The sequence below is a fragment of the Microtus oregoni genome, unplaced genomic scaffold, assembly GCF_018167655.1.
Source record: "Microtus oregoni isolate MIOR12 unplaced genomic scaffold, Mior012 000145F_ref0000173, whole genome shotgun sequence".
Classification (NCBI taxonomy): domain Eukaryota; kingdom Metazoa; phylum Chordata; class Mammalia; order Rodentia; family Cricetidae; genus Microtus; species Microtus oregoni.
Window position 1 is genome coordinate 644,953 of NW_024544795.1, and position 27,065 is coordinate 672,017.

The window sequence follows — 27,065 nt, forward strand, 5'->3', positions numbered from 1 at the left end:
ATGCTTTTTCAGTCACAGTCCAGCCGGTCTTGGTGAGCTCTCAATAGATCAGCTCCACATTAAACCTTTTCTAAATAGGTATTTAATTTTTCATTTTGTGTGGGATACACATTTGTTTTAAGAGATTGTCTTCTCTCTGCATAATAACTCTTGTATAGAAGATAAAATATCCAGAATATAATCAAGCTTTGTATCTAATTGGTCCATATGGGCACCATATAACTTCTTTCCTATAAGAGCCAATTCTCTCTCAGTCTCAGAATATAGTTTTCTTGGAATATTTAAGTCCTTGTAAGGTTTAAAATAAATAAATTAGTTCTTAAGTTGTATATTCAATTTTGGACCATAGCCAGTTAACATTTCTTATAAATTTTGACAATTATTAAGAGTTCATAATTGATCTCTCCTAATTTGTAGCTTCTATGGTTGAATTTTCTGTAAACATATCTTATTTCCTAAATACATATTAGAATCTCCTCTTTGTATTTTTTCAGGAGAAATTTGTAATCACCAACAAGACAAATGCTCTTTACTTCTTCAAACATTTTTTTCTGAAGTATCTGCATCTGAATCAGCTAGTAAGATATCCATTTGATGGTAAATTATAGATTTAGGAAATAGTTTTTGAACTGGTTCTAATGGCTGTTGTACAAAATATTGGCCTACTTCCCACTATAGGTCTCTGTTTTTTCTTTAGTGTAAATGTAGAGATCTGTCTTCTTGCAATTATCTTTATTGACAGGCATTTGGTCAATGTTTAGGGTCCAGGAAAAAAGTATTTCATTTAAGAAATTCTCAGATATCCAATGACATAGAATTACTACATGCCCCAAGCTGTTGATTCATAACTGCTCACAGAAATAAATAAGCATGCCTTGGTTTTAACTCACTTATAGATAAGAAAATAAATGACCTAAAACTGACTTTGCAATAAGAGATTCCTAACTCTTTATGTTTATCACCTTTACCTCAGTTGACTGATAATTTTAGTTCAGAAGATTTAGTGCTTGTGTCTTACTTTCAGGAAAAATAATTAACCATCTACCCACAGCCCAGAGAAAGATAAACCTACACTGACACCTCTGACAAGCATCAAACTATGGATCTGATGATTTAGAGGTTTGGGTCTCCTTGTTTCAACTACTTAGAGTAATAGTGTAAAATTCAAATCTAAAAGGCCCCTAGAGCTTGCTAACATTTAACAAAGTGCTAATGAACCAAGGTCCATAAACTTTCCTTGTCTGTTTATGTAGACTGCCTGGTTACCTATACCTGCAAGATTTTGTGTGTCTTTTTAGCTAGATGAGAACAAACTAACAAGCAGGAACAGAAGCTGGAGCAGAAGTTGAAGCAGAAGCATGCCAGGAATTAGCAGAGATAGAAAAATAAAGAAGATTTTAAAAAAAAAGAATGTAGCAGAGAATTAGAATTAGAACCGAGACAGAGACTTAGAGCTAATAAATTATAAACAGGACAGAAGAATTAGAATTGAGGACAAGTAAGAAAGAACAATAAAGAGACATGCTGAGGAGAAATTGCATGTGAGCTGCTTTGTTTCCCCTCAGGGCCCCTTAGTTATTTTTTATTCTCTGGTTGTAGCACCTTGAGTGGTCTCCTTGGTGCCTGAGATGTTAGTAACCCAAAATGACCCCGACAAATTGGCACCCAAGCAGGGACTTGAACCCTGGAACCTTCACCATCTGTAGTGCATTGATTGGACTCTGTAGAGGCCTGAGGAAATGGTATCCCCAAAAGACTCCAGTACCATACAAAATGACTGCTTCCTTTAATCTTTTCAAAATAATATTTACAGGATTCCAATTTACTTTTGCATATCCTTTGGGGATCCTGTTATCTAGTGGTCATTCTTGTATGGTAACTGGATAAATTAAGGTTGGTTTTCTAATAACCTTGGGTTGCTCCTCTTCAGTTTAATAGTGCAATGGTGAGGTAGGTTCTGTTCTAAAGTAATCTGTGTCTGAGTATTTTTCTTCTTTCCATTAGTAGGTTTTTCTAAGTCTTGTACCTTGTCAGTAGTAAATTTTTATAAAGATTGTGTCTTATCAATAGTAAGTTCTTCTATGATTTGTATCTTCTCAGTCAAAATTTTCTTGTTTTCATTTCTAACTAATTCTAAGGCTTGTATATTATCAGTAGTAAATCTTTCAAAACGTATATCTTATCAATAGTAATTCCATCTATGACTTGTATCTTATCAGCCAAATTTTTATTATTTTCATTACTAAGTTTTTCTAAGGCTTGGTTCTTATCAACTGTAAGTCCTTCTAACATTTGTATCAGTTAAATTTAACACTTATCAGTTAAATTTTTATTATTTTTATCAGTATGTTTTTCTAAAGTTGATAACTTACTAATAGTAAGTCTTTCTAAAATTCCAATACAGTACCATAGTCCTTGCTAAGTGAGAGTCTGTTTCAGTAGGTGCCTTTTACCAAGGAAACTCATTGGACAAGTAGTCAAATGCTGATCTTAGACTAGACCGCATAGCTGTTGACACACTTGCATGAGCATTTTTGAAAAAAGAAACTCAAAATTTTTGATCATCTGTATATAGTATATTTTTTAACTTAGTTTAACAATGTATTTTATTTACACATATAAATAGCTGTTTTATTGCATGTATATTAATATTTTCAAAGAAAGAGAGCTCACTTTTCTCAAAATGGCATTAATATTCTCAACAGAAGTAGTATGCGTTTCTGAATTAAGTAACTTAACATGTTTGCTTCACTCATATGAATGAAAGGAAACTCAAAGTTCCTAACCTTCTAAGAATATGGAATTTTTCACTTGTTATAACAAACTGCTTTACTTAGGCACCTAACCAGAATTGTTTTGTTACATACAAGTTAATAATGTTCACAGGAAAAGAGCTCACCTTTCATTAAATGGGATAACTATTCTCTACAGAACAAGTAGTACCCATTTCTCATACAGTTAACTAAGAACGATTGCATCCTATGTATTTACTAATTAGGAAACAGAGTTCTTGATTGTATAAATGCAGTATATTTTTTACTTGACTTAAGAAAAAGTTGCTTTGATTAGAAATATAGGCAGAACTATTGTGTGAGGCAAACCACATATTATTGTTCATAGGAAATCAGGCCATGTTTCTCTAAAAGGGGTACTTGTTCTCTTTAGAAGAAATAGCATTTGTTTTCTCAGATAGACCACAGAGCAGGATTCCTCCTGTGCATTCTATCTAAAGAGGAAACTCAATGTTTTTGTTCTTCTGAATATATTTATCAATTGGTTTTTAATTAGGATTGTAAGCAGGGCTATTTGGATGTAAGCAAGAATAACAGTTTTCCAGGGAAAATGGATAACTTTTCTCCAAATGGGAATAGTATTCTCTAGAGAATAAAGAATGTGCTTTTGCCAAATAAGTAAGTGTGAATGTTTGCTTCACTTGCATGAGCATTTACTAAAAAGGCAACTCAAAGTTGTAACTTTTTCCATTTGTTTTAACAAGATGTTTTACTTAGACCCATAATCAGCTGTTTTGTTATATGCAACTAAATAACGTTCGAAGGAAAGTAGCTCATTTTTCTCTAAGTGGCTTTAGGATTCTCTATAGAACAAAGAGTATGAATTCTGTCCAGCCATCTTGCTTCCTTTAATACTGACTCCTTTGTAGAATTCAAACAGAACTTTGGCCAGACATGAGTGATTCACCTGCTAGGAATAGAAAAATCATGTTTTCTTTTTTGAAAGTGAAAGAAAATACCTAAAACTCTCCTTAGTCATTTATTTCACACCAATATGAGAATTTCAGCTTTTGGTTTGGAAAAATTGTAACAATTAGCATGCAAGCTCATGTTTCACTGTGACATGTAAATCACATTTTTATCAATGAATTTATTTACCTATGCCTCTCCTCTATTGCTCCTTTAGCATCTGATAATGCACCTGTATTTTAGCCTTGTTTTCACACCATTTGTGCTGTGCTACCAACCCCCCTATTCACGTGTGAAAATTTCTATTTCCACTTCTCTTAGATCTTTTCTGGTTTATCGGCCTTTGAGCACAGTCACTCTAAAATGAATGAGCATTTATAAAAACAGAAATTTAGTTTCAACACTGAAAATATGCTTAATAATGTTTAAATATTTTCATTGTATCAGTATTATGTGAAAATTTTCAATGGCAATAACATTGAGTTCAATAAACATTAAGTTCAATATTGCACATAATCTTATGTTAATTATTAATATAGTAAAAATTACATCATACTCATAAAATTTTAATCTCATTAATTCAGGTCAAAATAAGGTTGTTTAAGAAATGTTTCTTAGGGTCAAGGAGATGACTTATTTTATAAAATAAATGCAATGGAATATTGAGTACCTTAGATCACCAGAAACTATATGAATAAACCAGGTGTGGGGGGAAGCTTTTTTATCTCAGCACTGAGGAAATTGAAGCAGAGGTGTTTTTAGTGACTACTAACAAGAATGGGGAAATTTCTGATTTCTATGTACAAGTGAAAGACTCTTACAAAGTACCATGCTCCATAGGCCTATCTCTCACTGCCACATTTTCATAATTACACAAGAGAGCCTTACCCATGCATTAATATTTACACATGAAATCACACACACAAACAAGCCTTTAGTGTACTAGTGCTAATGCCAACCATGTATGTTCTAGTTTGCTTTGGTATTGTGATGATAAAATACTGATAAAAAGCAATTTGAAAACATCATCTTTGGTTTGCAGATTACAATCCATCCTTGAAGCAGTCCAGGGAAGACACTCAGGGAAGGAACCTGGAGGCTGGAAATAAAGATGCGATGGATGAGTGGAGGAGTAGAGGAGTGTTGTTTACTGGCTTGATCCTTATGGCTTGCTAAGTCTTATTTCTTCTACAACTCCTAACCACATGCTCAGAAATGTCATGAGTCAAGCTCTGTTGGGATTTTACATATAAATACTAAGCAAAAATGTCCCTCCACAAGCCCAGAGGTCTTTCTGGTTTTAGCATCACGACAATGTGTTTCTGCCTTTTCACAAGACACATGTTTGTGTCAAATTGAGAAAACTTAACTTTCATAATGCATATCCAAACTATTCTTCAATTATAGTGAAATTGACACAGAAACAGCCACATCACCACATTATCACAATACCATGAGATCTTAAATATGCAAACTAAATATGACAAATCAGACCAAAGATATCCTTCTGCTTCACTCAAACAGATGCCTTACTTGTGCATGACTTCTGTCTTCTTCAAAACATGGTAGTTCAATTGTTGAAGAGAATGATCTGGAAATATAGATCATGTATTTCTCTTATTGGAAAATATGATGTATACAGTTGATTTTATACACTTGAGAGCACAATCCTTATAGAGTTTTTCAAAACCAGCAATGAAAAAAAAACAATCACCATGATCATTACAACTTATGAAATAATTAAATTATTTGGGCCTATGTTTCCAGAGAGTAAAAAGTCCTTCAATTAAGATAATCATGGCAGAAAGAAGCACATATGCAGACTTGGACCAGGGTGCTGAGAGTTCATATCATTTATCATAAACAGCACTTAGAGCGAGCAAACAAGTGTGGTAAATCTATATTATCTCAAAGCTTTCTCCAATGGCATGCATTCTTGATCTCCACATGATCTAGAATTTCATATAGAATATCATACACTGAGAACCAAAGGTTTTTATGCAGAAACATATGGGGGACTTTCTCATTCCAACCACGACTCACACACATATTAGATAATCAATACATACTGACACCAAAGTTATTAGTTACTTTTAAAGATGAAGTGATACATGTTGATGACCAGTAACTGTGATACTTCATTAAGTGGGTATTTCTAAAATAACCCCCTAATTTCAAGGAAACACTTCCAATTCATTTCAAAGTTGATTTGTTTGTCTATACCTTGAATTTAACATATCATCTTATCCAAAGGAGCATTTTATATAATATCTAACAGAACATATCAGTGAGGAAAAAGTCTTATCATTTGTTCTCATTAAATTTCTTTTTGAATCTACAATTTTGGGTTAATTTTATTATATTAGTGTACCAGAACATACTGATAGCTCACTGTCATCCTTGTCTAATTCATGAACAATGTTGTTTATAGTTGCTTAATTTAATATCAAAGTTATCCATACTTGATTGTAAATTTACTCTATGATTAATCTCATTGGATAACATGTATAACTTTCCAAATATTATAAAAGTATTTAATCAAATCTAATATCACAGTGTTATGTTCGGATAAATATCATAATGCTATCTGAGGGAGATTTTTTTAATTTTAAGATTACATGTACACTTTTTAGTGTAGGAGAATAATCAGGAAATAAAATAAAAAATTAGGAGGTTAATTTTTTTTTTTTTGCTAAAGAAGAATTTCCATTTAAAGTTTAAGATGGCAGGGTGATTTTCCATAGTTGGACAGAATTTGGGAAAATGTAAACAGTACAAGAAAATCTGAATGCATTATCTAAAACAAAAAAGAGGAAGACTAGCTTAATTGAGGGATGATTAGTCAGCCCATGAAGAGATTTTGATTGGGACAATCAAAAGTAAAATCTGTCATCTCCTGCAAACTAGAGCCTTTGGCGGTATAATGCTAAAAAATTTTCCCTTCATTTTGAAATGTACTTCTCTTTCAATGAAACAGAAAATTTCTTACCTTCCTAAATCTGAGAGTTATACACAGAAAAACAGATGTATGTTGTTTCATGTTTTACTCATTTGAATCTTTAGCCTTTTGTGGGGCCCACCACCCAGCTCCCAAATAAATCATACTCTGTGTTTTATTTTTAGTTATGAATTCCCAGTCTCAGCTTGTCTTGTTTCTTGTCACTTTTTCTTAAATTATCCCATATATCTTTGGCCTTGGAGCTTTTATCTTTCTCTATTCCCATATAACTTCTTTGTCTTACTTTCTCTGTGGCTGGATGACTTGTGTGGCTGGCTTCTGAAGTCCTCTCCCTTCCTTCTTATTCCCAGATCCACCCTACCAAATTTCTTTTCATATTTATCCTCTCTGCCTTCCAGCCCTGCCTATTTCTCTCTTCTGCTTCTATATTGGCTGTTCAACTCTTATTAGAACATTAGAGGTTTTAGGCAGGCATTGTAATACAGCTTCAGAGAATTAAACAAATGCAACATAAACAAAAGTAACACACCATAAAATAATATTCCCCAACAGAGATATACTTTTTGGATCTCTTACACAAAACAGTGGAGAGGTACTATGAAAACCATATCCCATTTTCTCCACTCAGATTGATGACATTAAGGTGCAAAAATCTAATTTCATAATAGCATTTATAGTTACCACTTTATAAGGAGAAGTGATGAGAACAGGAGGGAGAAAATGTCTGGGTATTTGACTTGGTAGTTTTGTGTGTCAGCTTGACACAAGTTAGAGTCATCAGAGAAAGGAACCTCAGTTGAGTAAATATTTTGATGAGATCCAGTTGTAAGAAATTTTTCTCAATTAGTGATCAGTGGAGGAAGCCACACCTATTGTGGTTGATGCCATCCCTGGGATTTTGGTGCTGGGTTCTGTAAGAAGGTGGGCTGAGCAAGCCATGGGAAGCACACCAGAAGTAATTCCCCTCCATGGCCTCCATATCAGCTCCTGCTTTTGAGATCCTGCTCTGCCTGAATTCCTGTCCTGACTTCTTTCAATGATAAATAACAATGCTGAAGTGTAAGCCGAATAAACCTTTCCTCCCCACCTTGCCTTTTGGTCATAGTGTTTCATTGAAGCAAGAGAAAGCTAAGCTAAGACAGTACTATAGGATAAATGATAATGAAGAAAATTGCCTATTTTCTTCTTGGCTAAAAGACCAAACTCTTGGCCCACTTGGCACCCTTGTTCTTCCTAAATGCCAAGGACACCAAAAACATTTGGGGACTATGGTCTCAGATTTGATTTCTATTTTTAGAGTTAACTCTTAAGAGGAGATTGGTGTTACTTTGACAATAAAGGCTCATTAGGAAAATCTCTTTTACTTCTCAATACAATAGATTTTATAACATATATCCAGGGTAGAAACTTTACATTTCATTATATTCCATTAATCAACAAGATAAGAAACAGCACAAAGAAGGCAGATCTACTCCTAAGAAGGCTTTTATCTCTAAAAAGAGAAAGACAAGAGCATTAGTCCTTTAAGGAAATAATGTAATTTGCCTTCCCAGTGACATTGACCCAAGATCAGTAATTTACTGGATTTCACAAATTCAGCTTTTTAACACTTGTCACATTTTTTAAAATTATTTAGAAGAGTATAAAATATTATTTTCCCCTATCTGTATCTTCTAAGAATCATTTTGCTAATCCTCTTGTCTTTATCAACATTCCGAGCTTCCTTACTTTAATTTAAAGAATGCTCTCCATAACTTGGCTGCTATCAGTCACATGTCTGTCATTTGTATGTGCTTATAAAACATAATGATGCTAATCAAAATGAGTCAAAAATGGGAGGATGAAAAGGCAATGATTTTGGTATTTCTGGCAAGAAGAACTGGAGGGTTATGGAAGGAAAATTCTTGGAGGGATAGGGTATGACTTATAGGAGAGGCAATGGGAGAAGATTTGATCAAATCACACTATAATGTATGAAATAATAAAATTATATATATATAATCACATACTTGTCACAAATTAAACTGAAATTTTATTCAATTCTTTGGGTCTGAGATTTGAAAAGATTTAACACTCATTTTAAAGTATATTACTCTAAGTATGTTTTTATATATGTGTGTATATATATAATGTATGGAGTGTATATGCTATCTATATGAATGTTTTAGAAGTTGAACATTTGGCCTTAGACATCCAAAAATTATAATCTTTTCTGCAGAGTGTCACTTTTGCTCCCAGCTTTCCTCTGTTGCCTATAGTTCTTTGTGTAGTTTGAGGCCTTCTGAGAATACATTTTGCCATTAGAACTTTGAAAAAAAATATCAAATTACAGACCAAACAATTTTCACATATTAATTCCCTTCTTGTCTCTTTTATTTAGAAAATTTAGTTCCTAATAGTTTATATTTAAAATAATACATGTAAATTTTTTTGTGGGAGCCCCCAAATGTTTCCTTGTTTCAAGCTTGCTTTTCATCACAAGGCCCTTCTTCACACACTTGACCTGTATTCTAGGAAGCAATTTTACCCAATTAAAACTGCTAATTATAGAGGCACATGTAAACAGATTGAAGCCCCACTAATTAGAGACATTTACAGAAGTTGGAGAAAAGTAAATAACATGACTTTGAATTTGAATTTACCATATAGTAATATTTAATAATCCATAGAGTCTGGGCACTCATCACACAATGCTATGTAAAATCTGGTTGATTCATGCTTTGCATGAATTTTGTGTTTTTTGCACTCTTGATTCAGCCTAAAACACAGAAATGTGTCTACATATAATACGTGTGTGTGTGTGTGTGTGTGTGCAGAACTGCAAGAAATATATCTGGGGTAACTGTTAAAATATTAAATATTTTTTCATTATGCTTTTACTCTTCTATAAATTTTAGGGCTTTCTTCACACTATCCCTACATTCTAAATATCAGTATGTTGGCTTGATTGACACTTTACTATTCTATTCTTCATATGAATTTCTGGAAATGTGAAAGGGCTCTATACATCTGTAGAAGAATCAAAATAGATCCATATCTATCACCATGCACAAAACTCAAGTCCAAATGGATTAAAAACCTCAATGTCAATCTAAACACACTGAATCTGATAGAAGAGAAAGTGGGAAGTACTCTACAACACATGGGCACAGGAGACCACTTCTTACATATAAACCTAGTAGCACAGACAATAAGGGCAACATTGAATAAACGGGAGCACCTCAAAACTGAAAAGCTTCTGTAAAGCAAAGAATATAGCCAATAAGACAAAAGCATCCTGCTGAATGGGAGAAGAACTTCACCAACCATGCTTCAGACAAATAAGTGACCAAAAAACTAGACATTAAAACTCTAAATAACCCAATTAAAAATGGGGAACTGAACTAAACAGAGAATTTTTAACAGGAGAATTTCAAATGGCCAAAAGATACTTAATGACATGTTCAACTTCCTTAGTCATCAGAGAAATGCAAATCAAAACAACTTTGAGACACTATCTTACACCTGTCAGAATAGCTAAAATCTTAAACACCAATGATAACTTATGCTGGAGAGGACGTGGAGCAAGGGGAACACTCAACTATTTCTGGTGGGAATACAAACTTGTGCAACTACTTTGGAAATCAGTGTGGCAGTTTCTCAGAAAATTGGGAGTCAATCTACCACAGGGTCCAGCAATACCAACCATTCTTGGGAATATACCCCAAAGATGCCCAATCATACTACAAAAGTATTTGTTCTACTATGTTCACAGCAGCATTATTCGAAATAGCAAGAACCTGGAAACAACCCAGATGCTCCTGAACTGAAGAATGGATAAGGAAAGTGTGGCACATCTACATATTAAAGTACTAATCAGTGATAATAAACAATGACATCTTGAATTTTGCATGCAAATGGATGGAAGTAGAAAACACTATTCTGAATGCGATAACCCAAATCCAAAAATCTGAATATGGTATGTACTCACTCATTAGCCATAAACAAAGGACACTGAGCCTATAGTTTTGTATCCTAGAGAAGCTAAGAGAACCCAAAGAAAAACATATATAGATCTACCTGGAAATTGGAAAAAGACAAGATTGCCTAGCAAAAGTTGGGAACATGGGGATATGGGGTAAAGGGAAGGGAAGAGGGGAAAGGAGAAGGGAGAAGAGGAGCTTGGGAGAGAGCTTGGAGGAGTGGGATGGTTGAGATGGAGGAAGGATGGATATGGGAGCCGGGAAAGAGATATCTTACTTGAGGTAGCCATTGTGGAGTTGGCAAAAGTTTTGGCTCTGGAGGGGTTCCCAGGAATCCACAGGGATGACCCCAACTAGGACCCTTGACAGTGGAGGAGAAGGGGCCTGAACTGGCCTTGTCCTGTAGTCAGGCTGATGACTATCTTGAATATCCCCATAGAACCTTTTTCTTGTGATGGATGGAGACAGAGGCAGAGACCCACATCAGAGCGCTGGATGAGCATACAAGGTTCAGTTGAAGAGTTGAAGGAGGGAGAATATGAGCAAGGAAGTCAGGACCACGAGGGTTTTACCCATTGAGACAGTGTACCTGAGCTAATGGGAGCTCACCAAATCAAGCTGTACTGGAAATGAATGAGCATGGGATCAAACAGGTTCCGCTGAATGTGTTTGAGAGTTGGGTGAGACTGAGAAGCCAATGATAATGGCACTGAGATTTGTCTCTACTGCATGAACTGACTTTTTGGGATCCTATTCTCTTTGGATGGATACCTTGCCCAGCCTGGAAGGGCCTTCGACTTTCCACAGGGCAGGGTTCCTTGCCCTCTCTTAGGACTGGTGGGGGTGGGGGTAAGGAAGTGTTTCGGAAGCGGGAGGGAAGTGGGAGGAGGAGTGGCAGGGGGAATTTTGTTTAGCATTATTTTTAAAGTAATAAAAAAGTTTTTCTCTTGCTGAAGTCTGTCAAGCAGTAATCTAGGGAGCAGGTCAGCTAGCAAGTAGCTGCCCATAGCCTGGATTAGGTGAGGCACCATATTGGCCCCTGAAAACAAGAACACAAAGATCATGACCTCTGTCTTCAGGAGGTCCGTGGTCTGTTGAAGGAATAAGATGAGTATAAAGTACAGTGTTCTGTATATCCCCTAGGACCTCTAGTTTAGTTGCATGTGGGCAACACAAAGCAGAAGAAAGGCTAATGATACATGGACATATTTAATATTTAGAGAACTTTATTTGCCATGACAAAGAAAGACAGGCTTTCTTTTTCTCTAGAAGGCTTATGCCAAGCCATTTTCTAACCCAACAAAATTCCTGATTATTTCTGCCTCAAAACAAAAATAAAATGAAAACATATATACACACAAAACAAGCAGAATTCGTTTTATGTTCTCCTTCGCTCCTGAGCATGTGGTTACTATATCCAGGGACATGCCATTAAGACAGCTGATCTTTCCTCTCTCAATGGTACCATATGCAAATAACTTCTTGATGAGACTTTGTGCCCACTTTTCTCTCTTTAGGGTCATTTTTTTTCTGTATTGAACTAGTACACATCGTTCTTGTTATCACAGTCTCTAAAAGTTAATATTTGCAACAGTCCTGCTGTGTCTAGAATACACACTTTTTTTGAATTGTCTACTACCTGTGGAAGACCTGAACAACCTAGCCCAGTTGAAACAGAAGAAAATGACCTTAAATTTAACTTTATGAAGATGAAAGCAACCCTTAAAGAGGGAATGAAAAATTTTCCTTAAAAAATGGAGGAAAAGAAAAAGTTGTAGGAAATCAATAAATCTCTTAAAAGCCAAAAAGCCCAAGAAAAACTATCAAAAACATGAAGCAAACAGTTCAAAGAACTAAGGACATGAAAATTAAAATGAGACAAAAAGAAAATACAAACTGAGGTGACTCTAGAAATGGAAAATCTGAATAAATGAACAAAAACTACAGATACAAGCATAGCCAACAGATTACAAGAGATGGAAGAGAGATTGGTCTATGAAGGTAATAGAAGCTTACAGAACACCAAAGAGACAGGACCAGAAAATGTGCCATCACCATATAATAGTCAAAACACTGAACATACAAAATTAAGAAAGAATATTAAGAGCCACAAAGAAAAAGGGCAAGTAACACAACTCTTCACAGACACCAGGAAGCAACTTCTGAAAGCATCACCACACCTAACTCCAATCTCTACTATAGCAGTGTTGTAATAAAAAAAAGCTTGGTATTGGCATAAAAGCACATAGGTGGACCAAAGGAATCAATCAAATTGAAGGCTCTGATATTAATCCATACACCTTTGAACACCTGATTTTGACAAAGAAACTGAAATTATACAATGGAAAAACAGTATCTTCAACAAATTGTCCTGGCATAACAGGATGTCAACATGTAGAAGAATGCAAATTGATCCATATCTATCCGCTGCACAAAACTTAAGTTCACATGAATCAAAGACCTCAACATAAATCCAGCCACAAGGAATCTCATAGAAGAGATAGTAGGAAGTAACCTTTAACACATGGACACAGGAGACCACTTCCTAAATATAACACCAGTAGCATAGAAACTGCAAACAACAATTAATTAATGGGATATCCTAAAACTGAGAATCTTCTGTTAAGCAAAGAACACAATCAATAAGACAAAACAACATCCCACATAATGGGAAAAGATCTTCACCCATCCCACATCTGACAGAGGACTTATCTCTAAAATATATAAAGAACTCAAGAAACTAGATATTATAATATCAAAATCCAATTAAAAATGTGGTACAGCTATATAGAGAATTTTCAAGGGAAGAATTTCAAATGGCCAAAAGACACTTAAAGAATTGCTCAACATCCTTAGCCATCAGTTAAGTACAAATCAAAAAGACTCTGAGATACCATCTTGCACCAGTCAGAATGGCTAGCATCAAAAACTCCAATAATAGCTTATGCTGGAGAGGATACAGATAAAGTGGAACACTCCTCCATTGCTGGTGGGAGAAAAGGAGTGTAAATATAATTCACAATGATGTTTTTGATTACTTTTGAAGAAATTTTATTCTTCTGTTAATCTTATTGAGAAGTGGAACATCAAGAGTTATGTTTCATTTTATAAATTACTACATGATAAATCTTATCATTTATAATTTTCCAGAATTTCTATCTCTTTTGTGAATATCTGAATTGTGTCTACTCTTATGCTCTGAAGAGTACAGACCCACTTTATTGTAGTAAATGTGCTGGTTAGTTTCTTTTCTTCTTCTTCTATACTTTCTTCTCTTCTTCCTCTCCTCCACTTTCTCTTTTTCTTCTTCCTCCTCTTCTTCCTCTTCTTTTTTCTTCTTACGTTTCTTCTTAGTTCTTCCTTGTCAACTTGATGCTAACTATAGTCCTATAAGTGGTGGGAAACTCAATTAAGAAAATATTTACATCAGATTTGTCTGTGGACATATCTGTGAACCATTTCCTTAATTGATGATTGATAGAAGAGTGTCTAGACTATATGGACAATGACATTCCTAGGTAGATTGTTGCTGTGGGACAATGGACTGTACCCTGTCACTTGTATTTTAAATAAATGCTGATTGGCCTATTAGCTCAGGTTTCTTATTAACTCTTATAAATTATATTAGCCCATAATTCCTGTCTGTGTTAGCAACGTGGCTTGGCACCTTTTTGGCAGGGCAGTCACATCTTGCTTCCTCTGCCTCTGGATGACCGCTTCAGACTTACTTGTTCCTCTTCCCAGAATTCTCATCACCTCACCTCTACTTCCTGCCTCACTACTGGCCAATCAGTATTTATTAAAAATACAGGTGCCAGGGTATAGATTATTGTCTCACAACACTTCTCCCCCACCCTTTTTTAAAGGACATTGGCTGAAGGAGTGTAAGGAGCTCCCACACCAGGTTGTCCTAAGCCATATGAAAAAGCAAGACAAGTGAGTTATGGAGAGAAAGCTGGTAAGAAACTTTCATCCATGGCTTCAGCTTTATATATCTCCATGAAGCTTCACAGAACTCCTCTACTGACTCCACTGAATAGTGGATTTTGAATGAGACATGTATGTTATGGTGATTTAAATGATAATGGCACTAAGAGTCTGGTACTTAGTGAAACTTTTTTGGAGAGAATTAGGAGGTATAACCATGTTGGAAGTGTACAACTAGGGGTAAGCTTTGAGGTTCCAAAAGCCCAGGCAAGACTCTTGCTCTGTCTCCATGAGACCTTGCTGCATATGGCTTGGAGAATAAGGAGTAAAGTTTTCAACAACTCTTCTACAATCTTCTCTGTCTGGTTCTCAACATAGACTAACCCATCTAAACTGTAAACAAGCCTACAATAAAATGTTCCCTTAGGACTTGCCTTGGTCATGGTGCCTCTTCACAGTAGTAGTACGGTAACTAAAACAGAAGTCCGTGCCAGCAACTGGGGAATTTCTGTGACATACCTGACAATGCTGCTTGTTGCCAGAATGTGGACTTTGGATTAGGAAAGCAGTTGAATGTAGTATAATAGGCTTGATGGACAATGCATGTAGGATCTTGGAAGACAGTGATGCTAAGATGTGGACTATGTACGTCAAGATCAAAACCTTTCATAGGGAAAGAATATTAATAAGTGGCCTAGAGACAATTCTTATGGTGTTTTAACAAAAATGAGGCTGCTTTATGCTCTTGTTCAAAAATATACTGCCTGAGGATAAATTGAAGAAATTTTTACTAATATAATTGACAGAGGAAATTTCAAGACAGAAGTTATACAAGCATAAAGTAAAGGAGTTATGGATTCTGCTATTAAGGAAAGCTACTGAGGCCAGGTATGTGACAACAGAGTCACTAGACACCTGGTGAAGTCATTGCATGAAACTGTGAAGGTCACAGTTTGTTATGTTGGAGATCCTGGCATGTTGGAGATTCTGGAGCCTGGGATACCTTTTAAGCAGAGATGTTAACATGATATGAGAACCATCCTAATATAGAGAATTGTGTTGCAGTCCTCAAAGCTTCAAGGGAAAACCATTTAGTTAAATTTTTCAAGTACACATGTCGTTGCAGGATTTGGAGTTTTCACTATTGGTTTTCATCATGCTTTGGTCCAGTATTTCCTCACTATGCCTCTCTCATCTTTTGGAATGGCATTACATATTCTGTTACCACTTTGTATTAAGGAGTGTAATTTGCTTTTTTGATTATACACGTGGTTATAGTTAAAAGACTGTTTTGAGACTCAGGTGAAACCTTGAAATTTGGATGTTTATATAGGCTTGAAACTGAAAGACTCTGAACACTTTTGAAGATGAATGAAGTGAATTTTACATTATGATGTGGCTACAGGCCTATGGAGACCAGGGTGTGTAATGTAGTAATTTGAATAAGAATGAACCCCCAAAGGCTTAAATGTTTGAAGGCTTGGTCCCCAGCTAGTGGAATATTTTTAGACGGATTACTAGGCATGCTCCTGTTGAAGTATGGGTGACTATGGGAAGAGGTGTGTTATTCATTTTCATAATTTCATGCCTCATCATTTAGCAGATATAAATTGCATCTTATCAAGCAACAAGCTAAAAGGTCTAAAAGTTCTTCCTTAAACTTATTTGCCTAAAGCTCTTTACATTTACCTACAACAAACTTACAAAATGGGAATTATACATCAAATGGGAATGCCTTTTTATGTGAGTGTACATTCATGTGTCTGTGTATTCCTAAATATAACCTGTTTAGGATGTATAATGCTAGTTATACATGTGTTTTCAATGCCAACCATTTGGTATTGAATAACCAATTTATGTCTTCTCCCTTAGGTAAGACTATTTTTAGTCCCTTAACATTCTCATAGCTAAATTTTAAATTTTATTTTATATGGTCTGACACTCTTGGATTTTAATGTAAATGGAGTAATACACATCAAAAACGATTTTGATAATGTTTTTGAGTATTCATTGACTATCAAATTTCCTAATGTTGGCACTATGTTTATCCACCAATAAACTTTTTTGTTTTCTGTTACATACAAGGTAATGAACAATATGCACCTAAGTTCTGGTAGAGGTTAAGTTTTCCTAAACTTCAGAAAAAATATATCATTATAAATCACTCATTTATAATGCATGTTAGATACTTTTATTTAGAACACATTTGTAAATATGTGAAATCTAGTAATTTAATCATACAGGAACACAGTATCACTAACTATGACATGAGAACAGCATGGAAGCAACTACCTAAGTCAACTAGTGTATTTTCTAAGAAAACTAAATGTGTGATTTTGAAGACAAATATTATTTAAATTTATATCTATGATTCTCATTCCATAGAACAAGTGTTGATGAATATTGTCTCAATCTTCTTATAACCTGGAAAATTATAAATGAAAGTTAATACATACGTGAGGTGTTATTAATTATTTGATGTTTGGGGGAAAATAAATTGATATATACAAATGATTAATGAGGCAATAAATAAATTCTAAGTTATAAAAATGTTAAAAATAGACCATAGGATGATGATGTGTATTTGAAATTATATATTTTCTGGTGAATATGCTAACTGGAATGGTTAAGTGGTTCATATGTGAATGGAGAATTTACATGTAAATACCAATTTCTGAGGCACAAACACCAAATATACATATGGATCTACATCATACAAGACAATAATGAATTTCATTGAAAATTGTGAAGTATTTAGCAATTCTAAGTAAATAATTTACAAAAGATCCCAGAGGAGCCAATCAATTATCATAGTTATTGTTTTATCAATTGTATATTTGACAAATAAAATTAATACACCATTTGCCCTATAACAATTTGATTGCTTTTTCAACACATTACATTCATTGACCTAAATGGAGTTGTTTTTGCCATCCATACTTACATTTTAATACTTGGTTCCCAGTTAATGAAACTGTTTGGGAAAAATTGGGGTGGGGAGTGGCCTCCATTGAAGAAGTGTATCCCTGGGGGCAGGTTCTGAAGTTTTAAAAACCTACATCATTGACAATTTCCTGTCTGCTTTCTGTTTGTGGATCTGAATGTAAATTCTCAACTACTGTTTCTGCACTATGTCTACATGCCTATTATCATGCTCTCTCTCATAATGGTTATTGACTTTAACCCTTTGCAACGAAGAAACCATGAATTAAATGCTTTATTTTATAGATTGCCTTAGTAATGATGGTCCATCACCTTAGAAAGGTGACTATGATACCAAAAAATGATTTAATTTCCTTAAACTATTCTTCTGTTATAATGGGACTATTGTAATGAGTTGACAGTTATAATTATTATGTAGTACTCACCTATTTGATATATTCATTCAGGATGGACATGAGTCTGTGAAATAGATCAAAGAAGCAGGTATTCATAACGACTTAATTAGAGACTTTCTGAACTGTATATGGATACAGAATCAGTGTTTTGTTGCCTCAATTGGAAATTGATTTAGATGAGCAAGCAAATAAATACCAATACCTGTTTGTGTCATATCTTTGATATTTTCGGAAGGAATATTGTATAAATTGGTTGCTTTGAAATACTCTTCCTTTGAATCATTATCCAGAGTTGATGATGTTGCTATAGTTCATGGAAGAAAAATTAGGATATGTGTCTATTGATGCTGTTTAAATTTTAATATGCAGTCATTAAACCTTGCTGTATAGTTGTAAATTCCTATAGTCTCCAACAACCTTCCTTTCAGAATGGTAATTGTTCAAAGTAAGTTCATCTTAAAGTTATGTTTAAATATTGGGGAGTGTTCAAAATTTCATAATTATTTTATTTTTCCAGTTCTGAAAATCATGAAAGATTAGATAACTTTCTTGACATACTTGAACATTTAGAATGTGTATATAAAAATGTAGTCAGTGCTTGGTTTAGTTTTTATCTGAATTTTACACTTATTAGCATATTATAGCTTCTTATTTTGCCCTTTTTTAGCCATAGAATTCATGCCCTAGTGTTTTTTACCCCAAGGATAATAGGAGAAAATATCTAAACTGTTTACATAGTCCACCAATTCTGCCCTTTCTCCTGAGGTGAAACAAAAGTAAAAAGCCAAAACCTGTACTCTTAGCTTTATCAGAAGCTGCACATAAGAAGTCTTACCTACTTTGCTGCCTATATGGGTACTGTTCAAGAATGATGTCAATAGATATGATAAAGTTAATGGCAAAAATCTCAGAAGGCCTCAGCTCTAAAATTGCAGTGAACCAAGAAATAAGAGTGGGAAAACTGTCTTCCCCATGGAAGACCTGACTATTTTGTGATTCAGTATCAAATGGTCAGCTCTGAAAACATATTCATAGAGGTGAAATTATACAGATTGAACAGGTTTATTCATGTGTTTTATAAGTAAATTAAGTTAAGTCAAAGTAAATGAGGCCATGTATTTCAAAGAGACACAGGGCTGGTATATTCATAGGAGGGTTTGAAGTAAGAAAAGAAAGAGGAAAATAATGCAACTATATTATAAAGAGTATTATTTTTAAAAGAAAGCTGTACTTCTCCCCTAATAGAAGGTCAATCTTCTTCAAAATTGTGGATTCAACCAAAAGGAATAAAATTAAATTGATTTACTTGTGGAGATAATCATGAGTCAAATTTGTTAACATGCTTTAAAGCATCACAAATGAAGGACTAAATCTTAGTGACAGCAAAATTTTAATGCAACTTATTTAAATTTTGTGATGGTGTGAATGAATATTATGATATAAAGGGCATCCAGTTAAGAATAATGTCCTAACAATGACTCAGTTTTTAGACAATTGAACTCACATTTTATGTTCATTTGTGTTAAGTGATAAAACCCAAGAAATTCAGTGTGTGACAGTTGGTTATGGTTATGACCACATGGACCATTCTAATCTACAGAAAGACTGGCAAAACATCTGTAAAGACTGAAACAGACCCACAGAGTAGGTACAAAGGTATTGGAAATAAAAATTCTGTAAAGCACATCATTAATAATGATATTTGGAAACACTTATTTCTTCTAAACACTTCCTTGGGTACCTGGTCTCTTTGTTCAGTAAAATACACACTCAAATTTCTTTTTTTTAATTTTTATTTTATTATTTATTTATTTATTTATTTATTTATTTATTTATTTTGTTTTTCGAGACAGGGTTTCTCTGTGGCTTTGGAGCCTGTCCTGGAACTAGCTCTGTAGACCAGGCTGGTCTCGAACTCACAGAGATCCGCCTGCCTCTGCCTCCCGAGTGCTGGGATTAAAGGCGTGCGCCACCATCGCCCGGCAAATTTCTTTTTTTTTTTTAAAGATTTATTTATTTATTATGTGTACAACATTTGGCCTCAATGTATGCCCACACGCCAGAAGAGGGCACCAGATCTCAGTACAGATGGTTGTGAGCCACTACGTGGTTGCTGGGAATTGAACTCAGGACCTCTGGAAGAGCAGCCAGTGCTCTTAACCTCTGAGCCATCTCTACAGCCCCCCCCCTTTTTTAAAGATTTATTTATTTATTATGTATACAATATTCTGTCTGTGTGTATCCCTGCAGGCCAGAAGAGGGCACCAGACCCCATTACAGATAGTTGTGAGCCACCATGTGGTTGCTGGGAATTGAACTCAGGACCTCTGGAAGAGCAGTCAGTGCTCTCAAACTCTGAGCCATCTCTCCATCCCCACACTCAAATTTCAAACAAGAGTTTTCCTACATACAATCAGATATGATACTTACACAATGCTGCTGTCATATTGATTGTTTTCCCACTGTTTTTAATATAGAAAACTTGAAACAAGATGGTGGTATCTGACACTTTAATCAATGAAAATTGAGCCATGCCTGAGACTGAGAAGAAATAAGAGTTTGGAATTTAGAGCATTATGAATACTAACCATTTAAGTCTCATTTTGAGTATAGCATTGTGAGTTCTTACATCAAAATAATCAGTGTGTGCTAATACCCAAAAAGCAGTATGTTGCACACATATAGAAAAATATTGAATAAGGAAAGCAATTCAATATCCTTTACATAAAAGAGAAAACATTCCTAGTCCCAATTAATTCATAAGTCGTAAAAAGCAGTGGCTACATAGGTCATAGGTTAAATGTTCATATCAAACTTTATCTAAAAAATTGACTTCACACCTAGAGATTAGTGAAACTCTCAGTTCTTGTCAGGAAAACTAATCTTTCAGTACATGGTGATTAATTCAGAGTCAGCATTGATCTGCATGGAATGAGTAACCAACCCTGGAATTTTCATTACCACATGAGGCTTCTATATTTTCCCATACTGCTACCAAACCTCAGGGATTTTTACATAATAAGTCTTGGAAACATTGGTAAACCTTGAGGTTTTAAAAGATTGTTTAGAAGTAGATTATTTGGATATGTCAGGGCCATTATATTTAAGAAATCATAGCAGAAGTAGATACGTCTACAAGATCAAGACAGGTAAAATTCCAACATTAATAGTGAATGATCAGTTGATGTCCACACAAAACAGAGAAGATGTTGGGAGCTGATAGATGCCAAGAGAGAAAGAACAACATTACTTCAACAGTTTACACAAATAGCTTGCCCATGCTTTTGTGGATGGTTCTATACCCAAGCACATACTGATAATGCTAAATGAATAAAAAGGTGTATATAAAATTATGTTACATTGGGAGAGAGAAATGATGAGTAGATTATGGAAGAGTTAAAAATGGTGGATTGAGGTGGTAATTTGATCAAAATTCAAATGTATGAAGATGTGAAAATATCAAATAACTAAAAAGATCAGAATATTCCAATGTTCCACAAATATTACTAGATACTATGTTAATTCAGTGCTACAATGAAACTTGAAACAGGATCTACATAAGTAGAATAGAACATTCAAACATTCTTTGCAGCTTCAATAGCTGAGTATGTTTGGTTAATACATTTAATGACCACTCAATTTCCTAAATTATTAAAATTACTTCTCAATGATTTCCCACAGAAATAGCAAGTGGCTCATTGATATTTAAAACATCCTAGAACTATCTTTCATTCATTCAATTTCTCAATTAATCCAATAACTTCATATGCACATAAAAAATAAGAAGATATATAGTTAAGATTACCAACTAATTAAAACATGGTTCATGTTTTCAGAGTTCTATATTTGCACCTCTCCTCTGGGTTGAAAGATTGATATATAAAAAATATTAAATATTGTAACTCAAATTGGACTTTTAAAATATTTTGGGGAGAAGACCAGAAGTGTGAGATCAGACATGGGAAGTGAGAAGTAAGTGTTACAGGGATACATTATAAAAATTTCATAAATAACCAATAAAAATATTATGATAAAAAATTACTTCAAATTTTATGATTACTATTTGAATGTTTTAGTTCTTGATTTCATGCCATACTCAACTTACATAAATAAAAGACTAAGTAGTCTGACTATTGTTTCCATTCTCATAAACATCATTAATGAGGAATCATGTCTATTTTTTTTTCGAGACAGGGTATCTCTGTGGCTTTGGAGCCTGTCCTGGAATTAGCTCTGTAGACCAGGCTGGTCTCAAACTCACAGAGATCCGTCTGACTCTACCTCCCGAGTGCTGGGATTAAAAGCGTGCGCCAACATCACCCAGCTTCATGTCTATTTTGTTAAGCTTAAAAAAAAAAACAGTTGCTATATTTTGAGAATTCAGTAGACCACAAGAACTTATGTATTATTTCATATAAAGTATATGATACATGTCAAATATATGTATATGAATATAATAATAATTAATGAAAAATGTCATGATTTTGAAAAACAGCAAGGAGCAACATATAGATATATTTGAACAGAGGATAGGAAAAGGAGGAATTATGTAACTGTAATGTCAAAAACTAAATAATGTTTTATAACCTCAAGAACTAGAATGACTTTTCATTTTATTTGAGTATGTGATGTCTCTCATAATCTTGTGTTTGTAGTATTGTACATATACTTGCGCAATATTTTTAAAAGAATGACTTAGATAATATGGGTGCAGGTTTTGAGATTTTACAAACCTCTCTTTCCAAGATCTGGGGAGTAAATCCAGAAATATGGGATGGTACGGAATCTTGTAGTTAAGGCCCAGAGACTATTGGAACCAGTATATTCTCCATTTTCTTTCTTCTGTGAATCAGTGGTGTTCCCTGGGGGAGGGGGGTGAGACAAAATGAATTTCGCTTCTTTATGCTGCTTTTCTCAAGAAGTTGGTGGTAGCTGTAAAACAATTCATTGAAATTGCCAAGCTGAATGTACTGAAGAATTTGTTGTGCACAGTCATCCTGAAAGACTGGATACACACCTTGCTTGTCAAGAACGAGATTTCCAATGTATTCTACAACAGTATGGTTTTCACAATTGTCATCCTCCCTAAATGCAAAGAGTTATCTGTTATTCACCACTTGTTATTACAAATATGTTATTTTTCATCTTAAGTAAGCATTCGTATTTTATATTCATCGTACTCATTGTCCTTTCTACAGTGTGGTTCTTTCCATACCCAATTGCCAGTTTTAAAATTATCTATCGTTTGAACAGATCATTGTGGTGCAAAAAGAATGTGTCTCCATATTGTAAAAAGATTCTGACTGAGTTAATGACCTAGAGCTGGTGATTGTCAAGAGTTGCCACCTAATAAATGAGATAGAAGAGATTTTCTTCACATGTTGGTAGAGATTTACATTCAGGTCTTGAAAGGCCTCAACACACATCATGGTAAAAAGTAATCTCTGTATTTTATATATGCACATATTTAAAATTTTCTTTATTCTATCCCAAAATATTTCTCTGATTCACTAATACAAACTTTGACTGCAGGAAATTATGAATAATAGTTTCCTAAAGTATCAAACTACTACAAGATGCACTTCAATTTTTATTGGCAATGTTTAATTGAGGACATCAGTTAAATCTACAATGAGCAGAGCATAGAGATCACAAATAAAGAAAATCTGAGTTGTGTACTTACTAGCTAAAACTTGATATACTACTGCCAATATTCTAATTTACATATCATATTCCAATTTATTAATATATTATTTTGGGGTCACATTTTTTCACTTTTAAAACAAATTTGGCCTGTATTATCAGTATTTTGACAGAAAGGCATGTTTATAAGAACATTCTTTGATTAAAATACCCTAATCTGAAACACAAATATAAATTAATATATTAATTATTTCCATTGAAACACTAAAATAATTCAGCAATAATCAAAGGGTATTCTATTTCAATATCAGAATTTGCTTCTAAAATGCATTTATTTCTCATCTTTAATATACACCTTTATGTTCATTTTTTGAACATTGTGCATAACACTACAATTTTTCATAAAATCTTTCTTGCTCATCCTTCCTTTTGTATCAAGTTCTACAGCAATCAACTTTTTATACATTCAAGTTGAAAATACACTATAAAGATTTAAAAGAATTTATAGTGGTATCTAATATACCCCAAATAATAAACAATTCTTTTTATTTTCTGCTTGTTCTTTTTCTCTGTCTCTTATTTTTCATTGGAGATCAGGGTTTAAAAAGCTCAGGTTAGTCCTCAATTTATTCTGAAACTGTGGTGACCTATAAAATACTGATCCAACTGATTCAATCCTTCAGTTGCTAGGCTGGGTTCTGAGGTAAGTACACACCACAGCTTTTATCAGATTCTCACCAACTCTGGTTTTTAGAACACAAGTCTACAATTGGAAAATTGAAGTCATGTTCAAGTAAGAAAAAAAACTGCACAAGAAAAAATTGCATCATGCAATTTTTTTCTGTTTTGTTTTCTTTTTAGCTGATTGGTTAGCTTGATTTGGATTTTTGTTTGTATTGTTTTTAAAACGTTTTTTGTGATAGCTATAATATTGAGAGAGTGTCCTAACTCATTTTTGAACCTTAAATATCAGTTGTATATGTTTTCGTAAATGATCATATTTTAATTATAGTCAACAAAATACCTTCAGTATTTTCAAGTTCCATTCTTTTTCTATTGTAAAACATTCTGAGAAAAAGAAAATGAATGAGAAAAGAATTTGTTTTGTTTACACTTTCTGGTAATAGTTTATCTTTGAAGGTGAGATAAGGCAGAAACCATGCTTATTGGCATGTTCTTGGAGGTCCATCCTTAGGCAGCATTTTCATACAGCCTAGGACCACATTTTAAGGTTGACTGTGGCTCATAGTGGCCTGCCCATTCACCAACAGAAATTAAGGCAACCTCCCATGAATATGCCCATAGGTCAATCTAATAATGATAATTACTCAGCTGTTTTTTTCTTTTTTCCAGTTCATTCTATGCTATTACAAGTTGAAAATAAATGCTAGCTAGAATAATTTTTATCAAAAACTCTCTTTTTACACTTTGATTAAAATTATTTCTTGACTGTTAGGACAGTATATTTTCTTGTATGAAATGGAATTTTATGTATCTTTTTTTGTCTATAAGTGGGTTTTTTCAGACTATTAATTTCTGTGTATCCTTGGCTAGACTGTAACTCACTAAGCCAATCAGATCTGCTAGAAATTTGTGAAGATTTTTGTCTCTGGTTGTCAAATGCCCAGTGTTTAGACTTACATCATTATGCATTGTTTAATTTGTGTTTCTGTAGACTATTTTCAGTTGACATGAAACATTTTACAAATACAAAACAAATTAGACCACATGGTGTATGCTTATACTACCATCAATTAACAGGTGGAGAGATATGCACAAATTCTGACTCATTTTTAACTGTATACAGAAATAAAGACCAGTTTGAGCATGTGTAAATTTAGTTACCAAAAAATTGCAAAATATGAAGAGCAAGGTTCCATTCTTACTGTCTTCATATTTCATGAACATAAAGATACTTTAGAAAATTTTATGTGATCCTAACATTTATTCACATAGATGTTGAGATTATAACATGATCTTAGAAATTATGACCAAGTAAAGTAGTGTCATCAAATTCTCTTATGAGCAACCACACATAGTTAATGTGTTTTGCCAGCAATAATTCTACATGTTTCTCATCTTAAAATTTAAAAAGTCACTTACCTTGTGTTAAAACTGACTGATAATTTTTTAGAATTATTACGATTAAGATAATATCTAATGTTACGAGTATAAATTCTCAGAAATCCATTTTCTTTTGGCATCTTTGCGTCACTAGATGTTAAGTAAATTGAGCGAAAATTCCCTGAAAACTAAGAGGGAAAAGGCCAGTTAGGAAGGTCAGTGAATATGTGTGTGTGTGTGTGTGTGTGTGTGTGTGTGTGTGTGTGTGTGTGTGTGTGTGTGTGTGTTTGTAGAACAGAATTCATGAATGCATGTGTGGCTGTCAGAGGTCAAAGTTAGGTGTCTTGCTCAATCACTGTCCACATTAATTTTGTGATAAAGATTCTCCAACTCTTCCAGAACTCACCAATTCACTGTACTATGTGGAGACTGAACCACAGGGATGCTGCTGTCTCTGCCATCTCGTGCCAGGATGCCTAACATTTTAAAAGAATTTTGGGGTTCTCTTAGTATGTTCTCCTCATCCTTATACTAACAGAACCATTTCCCCTAATCTACTGTTTCCTTTTCCCCCTCAACACCTATAATACTCACTGCATCTGTTTTTCACATAGGAAAAATAGCTGATATGAAATCACTTTTATATTGCATACAGATACGAGCTATAAAATATGAATTAATTGTTGAGATCCATGTGTAAATGGTGATATTTTGATATGAAAAACTAAATATGTCAAAGTCAAGTTACTGTTGAAATACAGTGGTATCACTAACATCCTTACGTTAAAAAAAAAAAAACTGTGATTTGGAAAAGACAGCAAGTTCAAACTCTTTCAGGTATAGGGAGTGACCTGAACACATCTGCTTGTTAAATAACCTTTATACATAAATAAGAATGAATAATGTGTATGCACACAGGATCATAAAAACATATGCAAACATGGACAAACAGCAAAACCTTCTCAGACACACTTTTTCATTCCATGGTCAGATTTCACTTGGTACCTCTGAAGAGTCTTTGTCAGTCTGAAGTTTCATTTTAGATGGAGGTTGATTGGTAGCCCAAACAGAGTATACCACAGCAAACAGCAGAAGAATCCTCATCCTATTTCTTTATTCTTCTCTCTTCTACAGCAATTCAAATTAGCCTTGTTATCAAAAAATCAGAAATGGATATACAGTTACAGCACTTTTCTCTTCTCAAAACATTGAATGAAACAGGAGTTGTTCATTCTTAGTATTTATATTTCTTCCATGCTTCCTTATTGGTAATGTTGGGATTTGTTTGATATTATTTTACTTAAACAGCATGACTAGTTTTATGGAAAGTTTGATATGACTTTTATTGTTGACATATCTACAAATGAAAGAGCAATCTATAAATTATTTCAAGGACATCAATATGTAATAAGTGATGTAATTGATGATGAAGGAAAATGAAAATCTCTACATGAAGTGCATTTTTTAATGT

General features: G+C 34.0%; 1 protein-coding gene across 4 annotated transcripts; it reads right to left on the reverse strand.

The window, feature by feature from the left end:
- Window positions 1-4,667: 4,667 nt before the first annotated feature.
- Window positions 4,668-26,783, reverse strand: LOC121444889 (male-specific submandibular salivary gland protein-like). 4 transcript variants are annotated; one of them, XR_005973835.1, is made up of 9 exons: window positions 26,600-26,783; window positions 25,634-25,782; window positions 22,905-22,972; window positions 22,621-22,749; window positions 20,318-20,428; window positions 18,090-18,191; window positions 17,918-17,951; window positions 5,235-5,292; window positions 4,668-4,800 (listed from the first exon to the last, which is right to left on the reverse strand). XR_005973835.1 is itself a non-coding variant. In XM_041646811.1 (8 exons), exons 1-7 carry the CDS (start codon window positions 26,696-26,698, stop codon window positions 17,935-17,937), a joined length of 675 nt encoding a protein of 224 aa, XP_041502745.1. In that variant the 5' UTR covers window positions 26,699-26,783; the 3' UTR covers window positions 13,933-14,009; window positions 17,918-17,934. The 4 variants fall into 4 exon arrangements, 3 of the variants coding, with proteins under 3 accessions (XP_041502745.1, XP_041502744.1, XP_041502746.1); XM_041646811.1 differs by lacking the exons at window positions 4,668-4,800; window positions 5,235-5,292 and adding an exon at window positions 13,933-14,009; XM_041646810.1 differs by lacking the exons at window positions 4,668-4,800; window positions 5,235-5,292 and adding an exon at window positions 16,744-16,973.
- Window positions 26,784-27,065: the final 282 nt, after the last annotated feature.

What these genes read in the sequence shown, in the direction of transcription:
- LOC121444889 (XM_041646811.1), bottom strand. Translation starts at nt 26,698, where the DNA reads ATGAGGATTCTTCTGCTGTTTGCTGTGGTATACTCTGTTTGGGCTACC. An exon ending in CTGACAAAGACTCTTCAGAG is followed by an intron (nt 25,783 to 26,599) that starts GTACCAAGTGAA and finishes TTTCCCTCTTAG; the next exon opens with TTTTCAGGGAATTTTCGCTC. An exon ending in TCAGTCAGTTTTAACACAAG is followed by an intron (nt 22,973 to 25,633) that starts GTAAGTGACTTT and finishes CTTTGCATTTAG; the next exon opens with GGAGGATGACAATTGTGAAA.